The 15,895-nt window shown below is 51.5% G+C and overlaps 1 gene segment (V, D, J or C); it reads left to right on the top strand.

Annotated features, from left to right (window-relative positions):
- Nucleotides 1–3,650, top strand: part of LOC125282321 (T-cell receptor alpha chain constant-like) — a 34,326-nt gene extending 30,676 nt beyond the window's left edge. The window contains 3 exon segments of the C gene segment in view: nt 1,008–1,052; nt 1,851–1,958; nt 2,640–3,650. Of these exon segments, the coding sequence occupies nt 1,008–1,052; nt 1,851–1,957 (152 nt within the window).
- The last annotated feature ends 12,245 nt before the right edge of the window (nt 3,651–15,895 follow it).

The following is a 15,895-nucleotide window of genomic DNA, read 5'->3' as shown; positions in this document are numbered from 1 at the left end:
GCAAGCGGGAATCTAGAGAACTTCAGATTGGAACACGTGCTGTAACGTGGGGGTGGAGGAAACAGCCAACTTGGGGACAGAGAGTCCGGGAAGGGCTCTCCAGGGAAATTCTAGGTGAGATGAGCGTTAAAGGCTAAGAAGGGAGCGGCCGTGCCGAGGGTAGAGTGGGGAGGCTGTGGAGGCCTGACACGGGGGCACGGCGAGGAAGGGGAACAGCAGCAGCACGGGAGATGGACCAAGTGGGGAAGGGCCACGTCACAGGCCCCCTAGGTCAGGAGAGCGCAGCCACTCTCCTAAGTACAATGAGAAGCTATCGATTGGTTTAAGTAGGAGAATGACATCCAATTTACTTCTGTAAAAGAGCACTCCAAGTGCTGCGTGGAAAATGGACTGTAGGAGCCAAGAGTAGAAGCAGAAAGGAAGCTGTTGCCGTAGACAGATGATGGAGGCCTGGACAGGGGGCAGGGGAATTGAGTGGCCAACACGATTTCAGATTCAAAGGAAGAACTATGCAGGGGTGCGAAGGAAAAAGGAGATCAAGGAAGGCGGCTGGATTTTCTGCCCAAGCCGCTGAGTCAACAACAGCACCATTGCCTGGGTTGGTGACAGCAAAGGAACAAATTTGGAGTGCAGGGATGGAGACTCTGTGGGACAAAGGAAAGCATCTATACCCCTTATGGCACTTGTCACTGTGTGGTGTCTTACCGCCTCTTTCAGCCTCTGGACCCAAGCACAGGGTCTGTGTCTGATGGTTCCTTGTGGCCTTGTGTCGGGTGACAGGTACTTGGCACGACCAGTGTTTGTGAAGTGAAGGGAGTGGTACCCAGAAGCCAGGGCCAGTGGCTCCCCCAGCAGGTGTCCACAGGCGACAAGTCGCCTCCAGATCTCTCCAGGAGAGAGCGCAGAAAGCCTGTAGACAGAGGTTCATCCGCCCAAATCCTTGGAGGTCTGATGTGGGAGAGTCAGCACATGCAACTCTAAGAACATGTCTTTGTTTCTCCTTTTAGACTTTTCCTGTAATGCCACTTTGATAAAGAAAAAATTTGAAACAGGTAAGAGAGGGGTCTATCCCAGTTTCGAGATATATCCACAATCACCCTGACTAGATAGGAGAGGTGGGAAGGGATATGTGGATCTGGAATGAAGTTAGGAAGAACGGGAACATTCTCGAATTCCCAGGCTCCTCTCACCATCTCTAATGTTCTTTCCCCCTCCAAGGACTTTCAGGCTGAGTCTCTAGTTTCCCTAGACCCCATGACTCACTCCTAGGGCTCTGGAGAACCAAAGAGAGTTTCTCAGTGGCCCAGCTGCGATATTTCCGACTGGCTTATGTGGAGCCCCGAGCTCCCCAGCTCCTCCCAAGGGCCTGTTCCCTCTGTAGCGGTAGCTGGGCTTCTGCCTTCTTTCAAGAAAAGCAGCAGAATTCACATAGGCAGGGGTCTTGGCTCTCAGGATCCCCACCACTCCCGGGCGCCTGCCCTGGGCCCGTCCATTTCCATCGGAGCCGTTTTCATTGAATGGTCCCCTTGGGGTCCAGGCACCACCTTCTCACTCAGGGGCCCACACCCAAGGGATTACAATGAGTTCTGAGCCCCAGCCCATCCCCGCTCCTGAGGGATGCAGACATAAAATAAGGACCGAGTGCAGTTGGTGTTTTCCTTTGACACGGAATACTGGTGGCCCTGGAGGAATATATAAATATGCTTACGAAGGGATGTGCACCCAAGCTCAAAGGGAGAGGTGGGCCAGGAGCTAACCCCCCCCCAGTCCCCTTTTGGGGAAACCACGGGCGGGTCACGGGGGCTGTGCGGACCTCCAGGGTACATGCCAGTAACCTCTCGGCTTTGCAGATATGAACCTAAACACCCGCAACCTGCTGGTGATCGGGCTGCGCGTCCTCCTCCTGAAAGTGGCCGGGTTTGACCTGTTCATGACACTGCGCCTGTGGTCCCGCTGAGGTGAGCGGGCATCTCGGGGGGAGTGCGGCTGTGACGGTCTCAAGGCAGGTCCCCAGGCTCAGAAAGCAAACCTCCCCCGCCAAGGTCTTGCTTTTAGGTCCTTAAGTGGGGCCCACCAAACTCCTCCCCTTTTTCCAGTGAGGGGTTCCTATTGCTAATAACAGTGGCCTAGAACATTGGTAGGACTCCTCAGGTGACAAGAGGCACCTCGTTGAGCCATGTCTCCCCTACAAAATATGAAGAACAGCTGTTATTCTCCTCCTTTTGGAAAGAAAGACGTTGAGGCCAAGTCCCAGCAAGGGCCCCCCACTAACGAGTGGAAAAAGAAGAAAACCTCAGGACCCAGAGTCATTTATGCCCACGCCTTCTATTGTACTCCTTTCACTGCAAAACCTAGAGGGGCCCCCAGGTCCTTTCCTCATGTCCTCTGCGCCCAGTACGATGCGAAGATATTAGTCTCCTATTATCCCCTAATCCCAGCCCGCATCGACATATCCTTCTGTCCCGGTGTCCCTGGTCACCCTACTGACAAGGGCACCCTGTTCCATCACCATCAGCAAGAACTCCAGTGTCCTTGTGCTCCTAAAACTCTACAGATAGAGGCATCTCCACCCACACCCCTAACTGTCCTGAGTCTGTCTCCTCGGTAGCCGGCCTAACCACTGTTCTTCCTCATCCCAGGTCACCAGGACCGTGAGCGGGCCTGGCACTCCCTCGCTCCTGCCGCCCCACCGTGCCTCCTCCCCCCTTCAAGCAGAGGCAGACTCTCAGCCCCCATGGAGGAGAAGGCTCCCTGGGCCTCTCGGCCTCTCGGGCCCCACTGGCAACAGACACCAACCGGATGCCACCAGATATTCGTGATCAAGATCTGAAGAGCCCCCGAGCACTGCCTCCACCGCCTCGGTCCCTCACTGCGGCCTGTCAGGCACTCCCAGCAAAGGCAGGGGGCTGCTGGACGCCCTGCCCCTCCCCTGAGATTGCCTCTTGCGCTCCCCACCCCCACGAGGGATCCCCAGTGGGTCTTCTTGGGCTCTGGCTCCTGGAGAACGTTGTGAAGAGTTTGTATTTTTTAAGTAGTGTTCATACAGGCATATGTACCACCCTTCCCCCCAAGATGTGGGCAAATGATTACGGAGGCCCCGCTATGCTGTGTATCTGAGCCCTGTTGTGTATTCTGCTACCCGTGGCTTCATTAGAGGCAATTTGGAAGAGCCGGGACGGTGCTCCTGTTTGACTGGATTTGGTCAGGGTCACGTTCAGCTTGCTGTTGATCCCTGCCCGGGCAGAAACCAAGGCGTTTGTCCCGATGTTGTCTGGGGAGCCTAACTCAGCAAGCTGCTGAAGTCAACCTCTTCCTGGAACAACCTCTAAAGAAAATTCCACTTAGAAGGCTGTGCTGGGGGCCAGGCAAACCCACTTAAAAGTTGAGGTCCCTGCTCTTCCATGTTCCCGCCACACCACTGGGCCACCCATAGCGGGAGGCCCATGTCCATGACCGATCAGGACTGGCAGTTGAAATCTGGCAGACAGGGACCACACAGCAAGTATCCCCAAAATGCCACCCACTGTCTCCTGCCCTCCGGGACCATTTCCCTTGCCTTTCCTTTCAGGCTGGATTCCCACTGAAACCGTGCATTGCCCTCACAGATTCATGGCTGGGGACCACCCACCACTCCACTGCCTGGTTGGGGTGCCCAGTCTAAGAGCAGGGGAAGGGGGTGAAGATTAGCCAGACTTTCTACTCTCCCCACCCCCGCCTGGATGTAAGAAACGAATCCTCTCCCCTCAAGCTCAGGGACTCTGCCAAGGACAGTGGATGTCTTATGCTCTTACCTAGAGGACAGGAGGTGGGGCTCCCTGGGATCCCTGGTATTCTTCTGAGCTTGAGTGCCTTTCCTGGGGTCATGGACACTGATGGGAACACCCTTTGGACATGCAGCCATGCTCCTCACAATTATTGCTATCAAGCCCAGGGCTTACGAGTCCCAGTGGGAGGAGAGGGTCCTATCCCCAGACACCTCTATGGTTCATGCGTGTGCCTCTGACCGCATCAGCCAGAAACATGCAAATCCCTCCAGCTACAATTCAGGCCTGTTCTTTTCACGGGGATAGAGCCACCAGCTCAACAAGGGATCTGAGCATATCCCTCCCTTCCATGAGCTCCAGGGTCACTGCCTGTAAAATGTCATCTAAGACTAGGGGGCTGCCTCCAGCTCCACGCACCTCTGATTCTGTGGCCTCTATGGAGGAGGGCAGCCACGGAATCCTCGGTTCTCACTGAGCCCCCTCATCCGTAACCTATATGCAAGTCCTTTTAAAGATCACTAGAGGGGACAGCCACAGAGGACACCCTGTCAGAGCGGGTCCCTCTCACACACACAGGACAGGTACCACCTTCCCAAAGGTGAGGTTCTGCCACCTGTGGAGAACCGAAAACCGCCTCCTCATGGATCTGACACAGCGCCAGAGAGCCCACCACTGGGAATTCCTTTTAATTAAAGCATTCTCCTCCCCCTTTAAACGAAAATGCCCCTGGGAGGGTTAATAGAGCAAGCCTTTATCAACCGCTAAAAACCTAAGGCAAATTAGTTTATCTTTTTTTCCTCCTAAAATAGTCATTCACTTCGGTCTGTATACAAAAGATCCAAGCAAGGGGTGTGTGGGTGGCGGGGAGGCAGCCCTGCTCCTGAGAGTTGGTGGCAAAGGTGCTGAGGCTGAGGGGGACGTGGGGGCTTACAGCAGGGGACAGGAGCAAGAACCCTGGGAGGCAGTGAAGGGGCTAAAGACAGACCCCTCCAAGAACCTGGGAGAAGGCCAGGGCAGCCTATGGAGTCACACCAGCCCAGGGTCCTCAGTTGTCAGGGCCCTGAAGTCATGGACCCCTAAGGCCACCCAAGGGCCTATGAGGTGATGGGCAGTGGCTGGGGATCCACCCAGACCCACGGAGGGAGCAAGGGTTCCTCCTTCCTGGCCCGGCCTGAGCCAAGGGTGACAAGGCTTCAGGCACGTAGGGGCCATCTGGAAAGCAGGGTCGGCACACCCCCTGAGACATTTCCACCTCAAAGCAGGGCTCCTCGATCCCAGCAAGAACATTCCGTCAAGTCTAAGGCGGTTAAGCCTAAAGCCAATTAGAGCCGAGTCAGAGGGCAGACCAAGAGCAAGTGGGTGTGCTGAGAGAGAGGGTGATACAGAGACCCCACTCATCTTCATCCACTCTGTTCTCACGTCTGGCCCCAGGCCCCACCTAGGGTGTCAGAGGGGATTAAAATACGCTTACGAGGAGGCCCAGACAAAGGGTTCCTGTACCCCCTTGGAGGTCAGCACTGGGCCTGGGGTCACTACAGCAGAGCCCCTCAGGGCAGTAAGGGCCCAGGCACTTCTCAGCCTGGAAGGAAGAGGCTGCTGAGGAAACCCGGAGACACAGCCATCACATCCACACAAAGGCCCAGCCCTGGAGAGCCCCAGGCCCCAAGAACAGAGACAGCCTCAAGGAGACAAGGCCTCTGTCCCACTAAGGAATGTGTCATCAAGGCCAGTTGGAGAATGGATTTGTCTGGACAGATACCCTCCTGTCCCAAAGAGCTTAAGCACAGGCCAGCCCTGGAGGCAAAAGAATGAACCGAATGACTTCTCAAGACCCCGGTTCTAAGATTCTAGAGGATTCTCTGACACTTCACCCAGAGACCTGCCCGCTTAATGTAACTGGAATCACTGTCCCCTCAAGAGAAGGGGGCTAAGCCAGTATGCGCTTCAGGAACACCCTGAAGTGGGGTGGGGTCTTTATCTCCAACCGAGTGACCCCCCCCTCTGCTATGAGCCACCATTGGAGAGGCAACCATCTGAGTCTTGAAGGACTATTTGTCTTCTCGGTTTGCCCATTAAAATCCCGTTCCCCTGGGTCACATGGAAAGCCTTAACAGATATCACCTTAGTTACCAGGTAATATCTTGGCAGGAAATTCCACTCAACTCTGCACTCCTCGGGATGGGCGGCGTATCTTGTTCATCCATGGGTCTGCAACACCCAGCGCGTGGCTGGCACACCACAGATGCTTAATATACACTTAACTAGCAAAGGAACAAATAAGTACTCAGTGCCATTAGGCACTGGGAAGGAAGCCAAGTTGGTGGGGGCCGTGGGGCGAGCCTAAGAGAAAGGAAAATGGAGATGAAGAGAGGAGTCGGCTGGGTGAGCCACTATTTCACTGTTTTGCCAAGAGCTAAGAGTGACCTGTCAAGAACTATCAGGAAAAGCAAAACCTGAGTGATGGCCCATTGGCCAGTGAAGCCCCCAGGTGGGCAATCATCCAAGAGAGTCTGGAGGATGGTACTCCAGGCGCCAGGGAGTCAGAACTCGGGTCACTGCACCACCATTCCAAGGTCAGGGGCCAAAGGTCACATTACTGACCGCCTCACTTTCCCCACATTAAGACCCAGCCTACTTCCTGGATGGAGGGCGGGCCTGGGGAGCAGCCAGGTGGGGCCGGGTGTGGTCACTCTGTTAAGCACCCTGACCCCTGAGGACTTTGTGGAAGGCCACCTGGTTTCCAGACCTCATTTCACCCAGACACACACATGCGTAAGCTTTCCTCTGAGTATCACATGGAGAGCTGTATTTTGAAATTAATAAACAGGTCAGACATTGAGTCAGTAGCCAGAAGTAGGACAGGAAGTGGAAAAAGGCTCCCACTTCTCGCCAGGTGTTTGGGGGCTTAGGGCCTCCCCTCCCCATTTCCATGACGTCATGGTTGCCCCGAGGGGCAAGTGGGGCACCCTTTGAAGCTCTCCCGCAGAAGCCACATCCTCTGCAAAGGGGAGTTAAAAATACTGAGTTAGAGATAGCATCGCCCCAGGCCACGTGCCTGGGCCAGGCTGGCTGGCCATTATACCGCTACTGACCACAGGTGCGACAGGAAGACGGGGAGCTGGGGGGGGGGCGCTGGCAGGCACCCAGCAGCAGGCGGGGAAGGTGCTGCGAACCCCCTGCAGAGAAGCCTCCGCCACCCCGCCTCCGCCCCGCCTCTGAACGGAGCCCTCGGATCAAACCTTGACCACACCTGTTTAAATATTCGCTTAATACTGGCCCTCAAAGCTTCCGTCCAGCCCAGCCTCCTCCAGGTGTGGGGCCCCAACTGCCCCCCAACACACACACACACACACACACACACACACACACACACACAGCTGGGACCGGCTGGTTCTCCGAGGAAGACCCTCACTCCAGGCGGAGGCCGAAGCGCCGGGAGACGGCCCTGAGAGACCTCTGCTGCTCGGAGACCAGTAGCCCGGGAGGCAGGAGGCCAAGTGCCAAGGAAGGAGCCACAGAACCGAGACCAGAACCCGAAACGCGCAAAACGCGCCGTGTTGGCGCGTCCCGCTCGGTGGAAGTGTCCCCTGCCGCCCAGCTGGGGGCAGCTGCGCTCTACCAAAAAGGCCTCTTCCCCTTAGTCTGTTTATTCTGGGGGAAGGAAAGCCCCCCAAAATTGGAAAAATCTCCTTCAGAGGAAAATAAAAGGGCAGGTGACTTTCCTTCTGCGAACGGAGCCCCTGCCCTTTGCCAGAGCTTGGTGATCCTAGCACCTCCCATACAGGGAAGTGGGTCCCCGGGTCAGGCCCCGCAAGCAGCAGGGGTCACTACCTGCCCTGCGTCATCAGGCTCGCTCATAGAGCGCTGGGGTGGGGGGGGGGGTAGCTAGGGGGAGGCTGAGAGAGAGATGTGCATTCAGAATGGGGAGCCTGGGTCTACCCCTGCCCTGGCCTTGTTGCCCTGGGCAGGTCACTAACTGCCCACAGCCTCAGTTTCCCAATGAGATCAATGCTGTCTCTCGTAGGGTAGTTTAAGAACCAGGACTTTCTTTCACGTTGCATTCCTGCCACGTGCCAGACCCGTGCCAGGCTCTCGGGACTGTCTCTGTCCAACTGTATGTCTCCACATCGATGAAGTTCAAGATGAGGCAAAACTAATCACCAGTGATAGAAATGACAACAGTGGATGCCTCTGGGGTAAAAGGATCAACTGGAAAAGGGCATGAGGGGAGTTTCAGGGTGGTGGAAATTATCTGTATCTTGTTCTGAGTGATGGTTACGTGGGCGTATACTCAGGTCAAAATGTGTTAAAATGGACACCTAAGACGTGTGCATTTTAGCGTATGTAAATTTGATCTCAATAAAGTACTGTTCCTATTAAATACAGTTTCTGTCCTCAAGGAGCTAACAGTCCAGTGAGTATGTAGGCATGAAAGAGACGTGTCAATTACTGTATTTGCATGATGGCGTTTCCGTTACCAGATTTGGGGGACGAGTCCTCAGGAGGAGTCAGGAGAACCGCCCCCCACTAGTGTTCAACATTGGAGTCCTAATTTTTCATCCGTGATGTGGATACAATACAACGTAGCCCGCCAGCTTCTCGATGCCATCGAAGGGATAAGGGTGTCCAAGCTCAGTAAGCACACATGTTCAAGGAAACACCTGGGAAAAGGGACCGTGAGCCCACACGCTGACCGTCAGGCTGGCCCACCACGCTGCCGGAGGCCAGCCCCTGGCCAGCTCCAGGCTCCCAGGCCCCACTAGTGTGTGCTGTTTCCCACAGCAGGTGACCCCTTTCCCTTCAGCATGGCCCCAGGAGCTTCTCACCGCACCAGCAGGCACGCTTGCTTCCTCCCTCCGTGGCCCCCAGCTTCCAGGAGAGCTCGACGGAGAGCCTGCCAGAGACAATGGCAAGGCTACGGCCCAATTTCTGACAGTAGCCACCACTCCCAGCCCCAGAGCACCCCCACCCCGAGCACTTTTGGTTCTTATCTCCCCTCTCAGCCTCTGGGGCCTCTCTGTCCTCAGAAAGGTTCCCAGGAGACCCCGCAGAACACAAGGTCTGAAAGCGTAAGGCAGACCTCTGCAGCACCCCCCAGTGGGCCACCTTCTCGGGTGGCCATCTTCTCACAAGCCAGAACACCTAAGTGGCTCCAGGGGGCTTTCACCACCTCAGGAAAGAGCCCAGTCTTCCTGTTTGCTCTGGAAATGGGAGCATGTTTCCATCCCAGAGACAGTAGGCAGAGATCCCCCCCCCCTTTCAAAAATCCCACTGAGGGAGAGCAGAGTGCCTGTCTTCCCTTTCCCTGAACCACCCAAACACAATTCGGACAAGGAGGAGAAAAGAAAATATTAGGGGAAGAGCCTATAAATGTAAGACAAGGCTGGCAGGACTTAAGAGAGTTTAAGTAGATAAAGGAATGTGGTTTAGAAAGTGGTGAGCAACTGGTCTCCATTTCATGCTTCCAGCCTTGATCAGGGGAAACTGGGTTAACCTTAAAAAGGACGTCTCTCCAGCGGAGACCTCAAGACACTATTTTTAGCAAACTCTAGGGTGTCCTCACTTCTCCTTGCTCACCCGTTACTCCGGTGATTTACCAAGCAACAGGGTGGCCAGCATCCCTATCTAGAATCTGTTCCGAACAACGGCCTGTTCACCAAAGCAAGCATTATCTCCATGGAAAACCTAAGCAGGAGGCCGAGTAGGATCTCCCCCTCTCACACAGGAGGAAGCAAGTGAAGTGGCTTGCTTGGGATCACGGGGCACTAGGGCCGCAACAGCACTAAATTCAAAGCCCCCGGTTTTGCACGAAGCGCAGTGGACACCCAGTACCACCCAGTTCCAGATGCTGCCATCAGAGAGGAAAGAGCGGGAAAGGCCTGCGGTCTCTGGACTCAGCCAAGACCAGAGTCTCATATTCTGCCTGGCTGTCCCTTCCCTCTTCCCCTCTTCTGTGACTGTTTGCACCTCCTTGGTCCCCCTTGAGGATCAGACTAGAAGGCAAGGCAGAGGCCTGCCCCTTTAGCTGTTGTCAGTCCCCTGAGGCAATACTTCTCCGCACGTGCAGACTCCATTCCTCACTCACGTGGCAACTCGTTAGCAAAGTGGTGACTAGGCCAGCGGGCCTCGGCTCTCTCAGTGGTCCGATCTCAGCCTAAAGGCCACGGTCTCAGAAAGGGCTTTCCTGACCACAGCTTCTGAGAAGCTCCCTCCCCAGCTCCACTTAACAACCCCGTCAGACTGTGGATTTCCTCCAGTCCCCATAGAACACCACCGTTCTCTGTCCGTGCTAACCTGGCTCTCTTCCCAGCTGGGATGTAAGACTCAGGCAGAGGCGCCTGGGCTGTTCTGATCACCTCCACATCTCTAGTACCTGGCACAGAGTAGGCACTCAGATATTTTCCCACTAAGTAATGGAGTCCTAGAAAGAAGGTGTTCTCCCTCCGGATGGGTCTTACTAAGTAATAGCCTGAAACTAGATTGCGGGGAAATGTTGCTAATTGTTGAAGCTGAGTGTTGGGCATCTGGGAGTTTATTTGACTAGTCTGGCATGTGTGTGTGTGTGTGTGTGTGTGTGTGTGTGTGTGTGTGTGTGTGTGAGAGAGAGAGAGAGAGAGAAAATTCCAATAATAAAAAGTTAAAACCAAAGTTGTTCACCCCTGTTATTTAAAAAAGCAGAGCAAGCCTGAACAGCTGACCCGAAAGAGGACTCCTAGCAACGTCTCTCTCCCCTGGGGAAAGAGAAAGGCCCACCACTGGCCGCCATAGTCCTGTAGCCCAAAGCTGGACGTGCTGCTGAGGGAGAAAATCAGTATGTGCGAGATGGTTCTCAGCATTTCTGATCACTGCCGTGAGAGTACTGATAATCTGTGGAGCGATTACATCAACAAGGTACTCTCACATTTTGTTGGGACAACGTGTGAAGTATTATTATCCCCATGCTTATTAGTTTACTGTTTGTCGCATTCAACGCCTAATCCAAATGCTTTGGAATAAGACAGAAATAAGATTCAGACCCTAACACTTGCAACTGAATTTCCATTTCCTCCTCTGGAAAGGAATACCACTTTCCGACCACAGGGGATTTATAGGGAAACAGAAATAGCAGGCGGGCACTTCCTGCCATTCTGGACACATGGTAGACACTCAATGCTAGCTCACGCACTCCTGGACAGCCAGGGCCGTGCCGTATCTTTTATAACCCCATGCACTATGGACTGCAGTACCTTGGTGCCTAATTATTTGAAATTTTTTTAAAGACTTATTTATTTATTTGAGAGAGAACACGCATATGCGGTGGGGAGGGGCAGAGGGAAAAGGTGAAGCAGACTCCCCACTGAGCAGGGAGCCCCAGGCAGGGCTTGATCCCAGGACCCCAGGCTCAAAGACAGACGCTTAACCCACTGAGCCACTCAGGTGCCCCTATTTGCTAAATTTTAGAGGCAGCACAAAAGGTCAATACAAACAATAAATGGCAGAACAGATTCTTAAACCAACACTTTCCATCAAGCAAAATGCTTTGCAAAATGCTTTCTGCAACACCAGGCTGCCTGGGGGGGGGGGCTGGAAAATATACCTCTTTTTCATCCCACTGACAGAAGTTTTGCAATAAGCTGGGGCCCTCTTATTAATTCAATGTAAGCAAATAAAATGTGTTTTAATTTTGCTCTTCAGAAGCTTCCTCCCACTCTTTTCTCATTTCCTCATCTAAGAGCCCTTGTTCTGGGAAGTGCTGCCTGCCCCCACAGGAGACACCCACTTTTGATATTTGGTAAATGTGTAAAAATTAAATGTAGTTCCAAGGTCATACAGCACTCAAACGTCAGTCTCGCCACTCCGAGCCTCTGGTAACCGGCCGTGCTAGCTCTCTGGGCCTCCACAACCAGGGAATGGGCCTCCATGACCCTCCACCGCGGATTTTCCAACTATCATAACAAAAGTATTTTGAAGCCCGAGATGAAAGGGTATGATCAAAGAGGCCAAAGGTATCGGCTGCTAAGAGAAGAAAACACAAGAGATGGTTTCCACGTGATAGGGGACAGGAAACGTGTGGGCAGGAGGCGCTCGGGCCGGGCTTCCCACCGCTGCAGAGAATGGCAGGGCACAGACTATGTACAGTGGTGGTGGCCAAAGGCTTCCGGCCCCACGAAAGAGCACAGAAAATAAAAATACACCCAGCTCATAAAAGGTGTTGAGCCAGAGGCAGCAGGAAATGCTGCTACTCTGTGTATGTACCGTGGTACTCAAAATCCACTCGTTCGACATGCTGTATGGAGCACCCATGGGGAAGGCCCGTGAGAGGCATCACCACCACACAGCTGGTCGGTATTAAGAAAGGTCCAGAAATAGGAAGAGGCATCTAATGAGCAGATTACCTATTCTGGTTCAGTGCCTCTCATCTACCATGTCTTCAGCTACTTCAGCTAAAAAAACAAAAAACAAAACAAAAACAAAAAACACCAAAGAACCAGAAACTCAATTATGGGAGTGGAATGGGGGTAATAACATTCTTTTAAGCTTCAAGGAATAGTTCCACAGCTAATTCTTCTGTATATACAGAGTTGAGAACCACTGAGCAAGTCAACAGCAGCCTAGAAACAAATGAGTCACTTGTAAAATGAGCTTTTAACTAAATTTAAAGTCAAAACTCCAAAAGCATTCTAGAGGCTTTTTGTCCTGTGGCAAATGGTGAAAAGACACTGCAAAGATGAATGTTTCCCGTTGATCTTCACTGGCTTGAGTAAATTATCTCTGAGACAATAGATAATCTGATAAATGGGAACTTGCTATCTGCCCCACGTTATCTCAAGATCATTGAAATACATGAACAAAACCTGTATATTAAAGGCTCTGAAAATTGTAATGTTTTCCTTGATAAAATTCTTTTTTTAGATTGATTGATTGATTTGAGTGAGAGCAGGGGGAGGGGCAGAGGGCGAGGGACAGGGAGAGAGAATGCCAAGTAGACCCTCCCACCCCTCCCCCCCAGCACGGAGCCCGAATGCAGGGACTGATCCCACAACGCTGAGATCACGACCTGAGCGGAAACCCAGACTCAGATGCTTAAATGTTAACTGAGCCACCCAGGTGCCCCTTCCTTGACAAAATTCTTGTTCCCAGTTTACAACCGATTTGCCTCAAAGTTCACTTTTTTTATTCAAAATACCTGTTTATCAATCGTAACTAAAAATAATCTAGAAGCCTCCTGACAAAGCTATACCTGCATATGATTTAGAGCAAATGACATTGCTCAATCATAATTTTCGTGAACTTGAATCCCTAGAACTGTGAGATACACCAAAATACGAGAACCATCGCTCCAGCTCGGTGCTTCTCAAACTTGAACACGCACATGAATCACACGGGACCACGAAAGACTGCTTCAGGAGGGGCTGGGGTGAGGGCTTGAGAGTCTGCTTTTCAGCTAAGTCCCTAGGTGATTCTGCTCATCCGTGAACTCCATTCTGAGGACCAAGAACCCGGAGCAGGGCTCCTCGGCCTGGCGGCACATGAGATCAGCTGGCTGGCTTTACAAAGTACAGATGCCTCCCTCGAAGAATTTTATTTAATTGGTCTGGGATGTGACCTGGGCATTGAGCTTTCACTTTTAAGTTCCCCGAGCGATTTGAATGTGCAGCCAGGTTGGGAGAACGTCTAGAGCACGACTCATCATCTCGGTAGTCAGCTGAATTTAAATAGTGGGATTCTCCGCGTAACTTAGGTCCTATATATAGCACCAAAGATGGAAACAGGGCTGCTAGCATGATACATATAAATACGCCTAGACTTCGGCCAGCAGATCCACTGCTCTACACAAGCTGCGTCGGGACTTGTGATCTTAAGCAAGTGACAAATCCGATCTTCAGTGTCTTCACATATCTAATGAGTATTAGAACCCCCAAGACAGTTGCAAGAACAAATCAGAGAATATTTGTGCAAGTGGTTTGGAGAGGACCATTTTCTATCAACAGACATATACACGACCCTCACTTTTTGCACTCGGCTGACACTGCATATTACATATTTCACTTTTCACCACTAAAGCAAGCTGAAACAGATGAAAATGGCAGCACCCGCTCGGTGCAATTTCTAACAAAGTGCTTAATGATGCAGTTCCTGGAATGCACTGTGTCATAAGCACAGAACCACCTGTAACGAGTGAAGGATTAGTAAAGGATTACCAGCCTCAGGGAAAAGACAAAGGACTGTCATTTCCCAGGGTTGTCAGCACTGCCTTTTGTCGTTAACTTCAGATACACGTAATGAAAACATGGAAGTAGATTCATAGTTGCAAGTTATCAACTCCTAAAGAGCTCTGCAGAGGACTGAAGGGAAAGAAGGATTTTAATACCAATAAAGAATTAAAAAAAGAGAGAGAGAGCGAGCCAGAGGCACAGGAAGGAGTGGCATGGGGTTTTTTAATTTGGAAGGCAAAAAGGCTACACTTAATGGGAAGCAGAGGTCATGCTGACAAATGCTCACGACAGAGCCGCTCTAACATGGAAGCACGGGGGCTTCTCTGGGCTCTCCACCTCCATCCCAAATCAGAGTCGGGAGGGAAGTATAAATCCGAAGAAAATCCACGTGTCCGAGTTGCCATCTCTAAAGCTCTCATCCAGGGGAAATCAAAAAGTGAACCTGAAAGAAAGAAGCAGAAAGGTAAGAGAGACATTCAAGGTTTTTAAAAATGTCTTACAATACTATAAGACAGGGCCCCAAATCCTTCAATCTAAATTCTGAACCCACGAAGACAAAGACAATTATGCGGTTCCCAAATTCCAGACAGTATTGAAGCCAGACTAGAACATTTTATAAAGGTATCCATAAAAATGAATGTTCCCATCTGAATCCCAAGCACACCAAGGCAAAGCGGACCAGGAGTTGCAGGCGTGGGTTCTAACTCCAGCTCTGCGATTAAAAGGGTGCGTGACTTTATACAAGTCACTGACCTCTCGGCTCACGAACTCTTGGAGGTGGGGCGGGCTGCAACTTAGCCTAAAGGGCTTTTCTGGACGGAGAAAGCATACAAAGCGCTAAATTTCAGTTGGAGACTAGTGGGTAAAAGGAAGAATTCAAGAGAGAAAAATTCCCAATCTTGGATTTAACAAAGGACCAAAATAGAAGACCAAAATTTTCATTTTCATTGAAAGATAAGGTTATTTTTGGCAAGAAGGTGGAGGATAACTCCGAGAGAAGCAGCCACATCACTGCAGGCCACTGGAGACTGCTGTAGGCTGTGAGACGGAGGCCTGCCCAGCAAACCCAGGCTTCCTTTCTCGTCCCTCCGGGAGAGCTGCCTAGTGCCTGCAACATGGGTGCGGCCAGAAAGTGACCCTGAGCCTTGGCGGCGCCAGTATTTCCAGCCATCTGCAGCCAATTTTCTTGCAGTGCGCCCTGAAAGAACTGCAATCTTCTCTGGGTGTCATGACTTGAAAAAGACTGGAAAACACTACCTTGCAGAAGAGCTGGGCTGCCCTGGCAGGTACGAGGGCACCACCTTATTTTGCGTACTGGTTCTGATGACCCGGAGATTCTAGCATCAGAGCTTAAAGGAAAGATCTTATCGGACTCCTAGCCAGAGTGCTTTTATTTCACTAACAATGGTACTAAGAGAAATGATAACAGAACTATAGAACATTCCTACATCCGAATAGTGAGAAAAAGAACGAACAAAAAACAGGGAACAAAAAGCATTCACAGTGCCAACTAAGAACAGACCTATTAAAACTCACCTGTTCACTCCATCCAATTTCTTAAAGCAAACTCTCTGGCTACAGACTATGAACTATTAATGCATCAGTTCAAATGGCCACGGTGAGAGCAGACTAGAGCATAGGGCCATTTCAGGGAGAAGCCTTGACGCAGAATAATAAAAGAAATCCTAGGTTAGTACAAAAGTCAAGTTTTGAGCTTCTCTGGTATTAAAACAGTTAAACAAATCTAAGACACTGGGGCTGGTCCATTTAGAAGGCAAAAATGACGCATGAGATTAAGTCTCTTTGATAGTGGTTTTCAGAAAATTCTACTTAACAAAGATGTGCTCCCTTCTTTTAAGACAAAACTACATTTACCAGACAGTATTCTAAAAGCAGAGGATTTAGGATTTTTTGAAATGTTAACTCAACAAAATT

Source organism: Ursus arctos, unplaced genomic scaffold (assembly GCF_023065955.2).
Source record: "Ursus arctos isolate Adak ecotype North America unplaced genomic scaffold, UrsArc2.0 scaffold_37, whole genome shotgun sequence".
In the NCBI taxonomy this organism is placed as follows: Eukaryota; Metazoa; Chordata; class Mammalia; order Carnivora; family Ursidae; genus Ursus; species Ursus arctos.
This window is presented reverse-complemented; position numbering and strand designations above follow the sequence as displayed.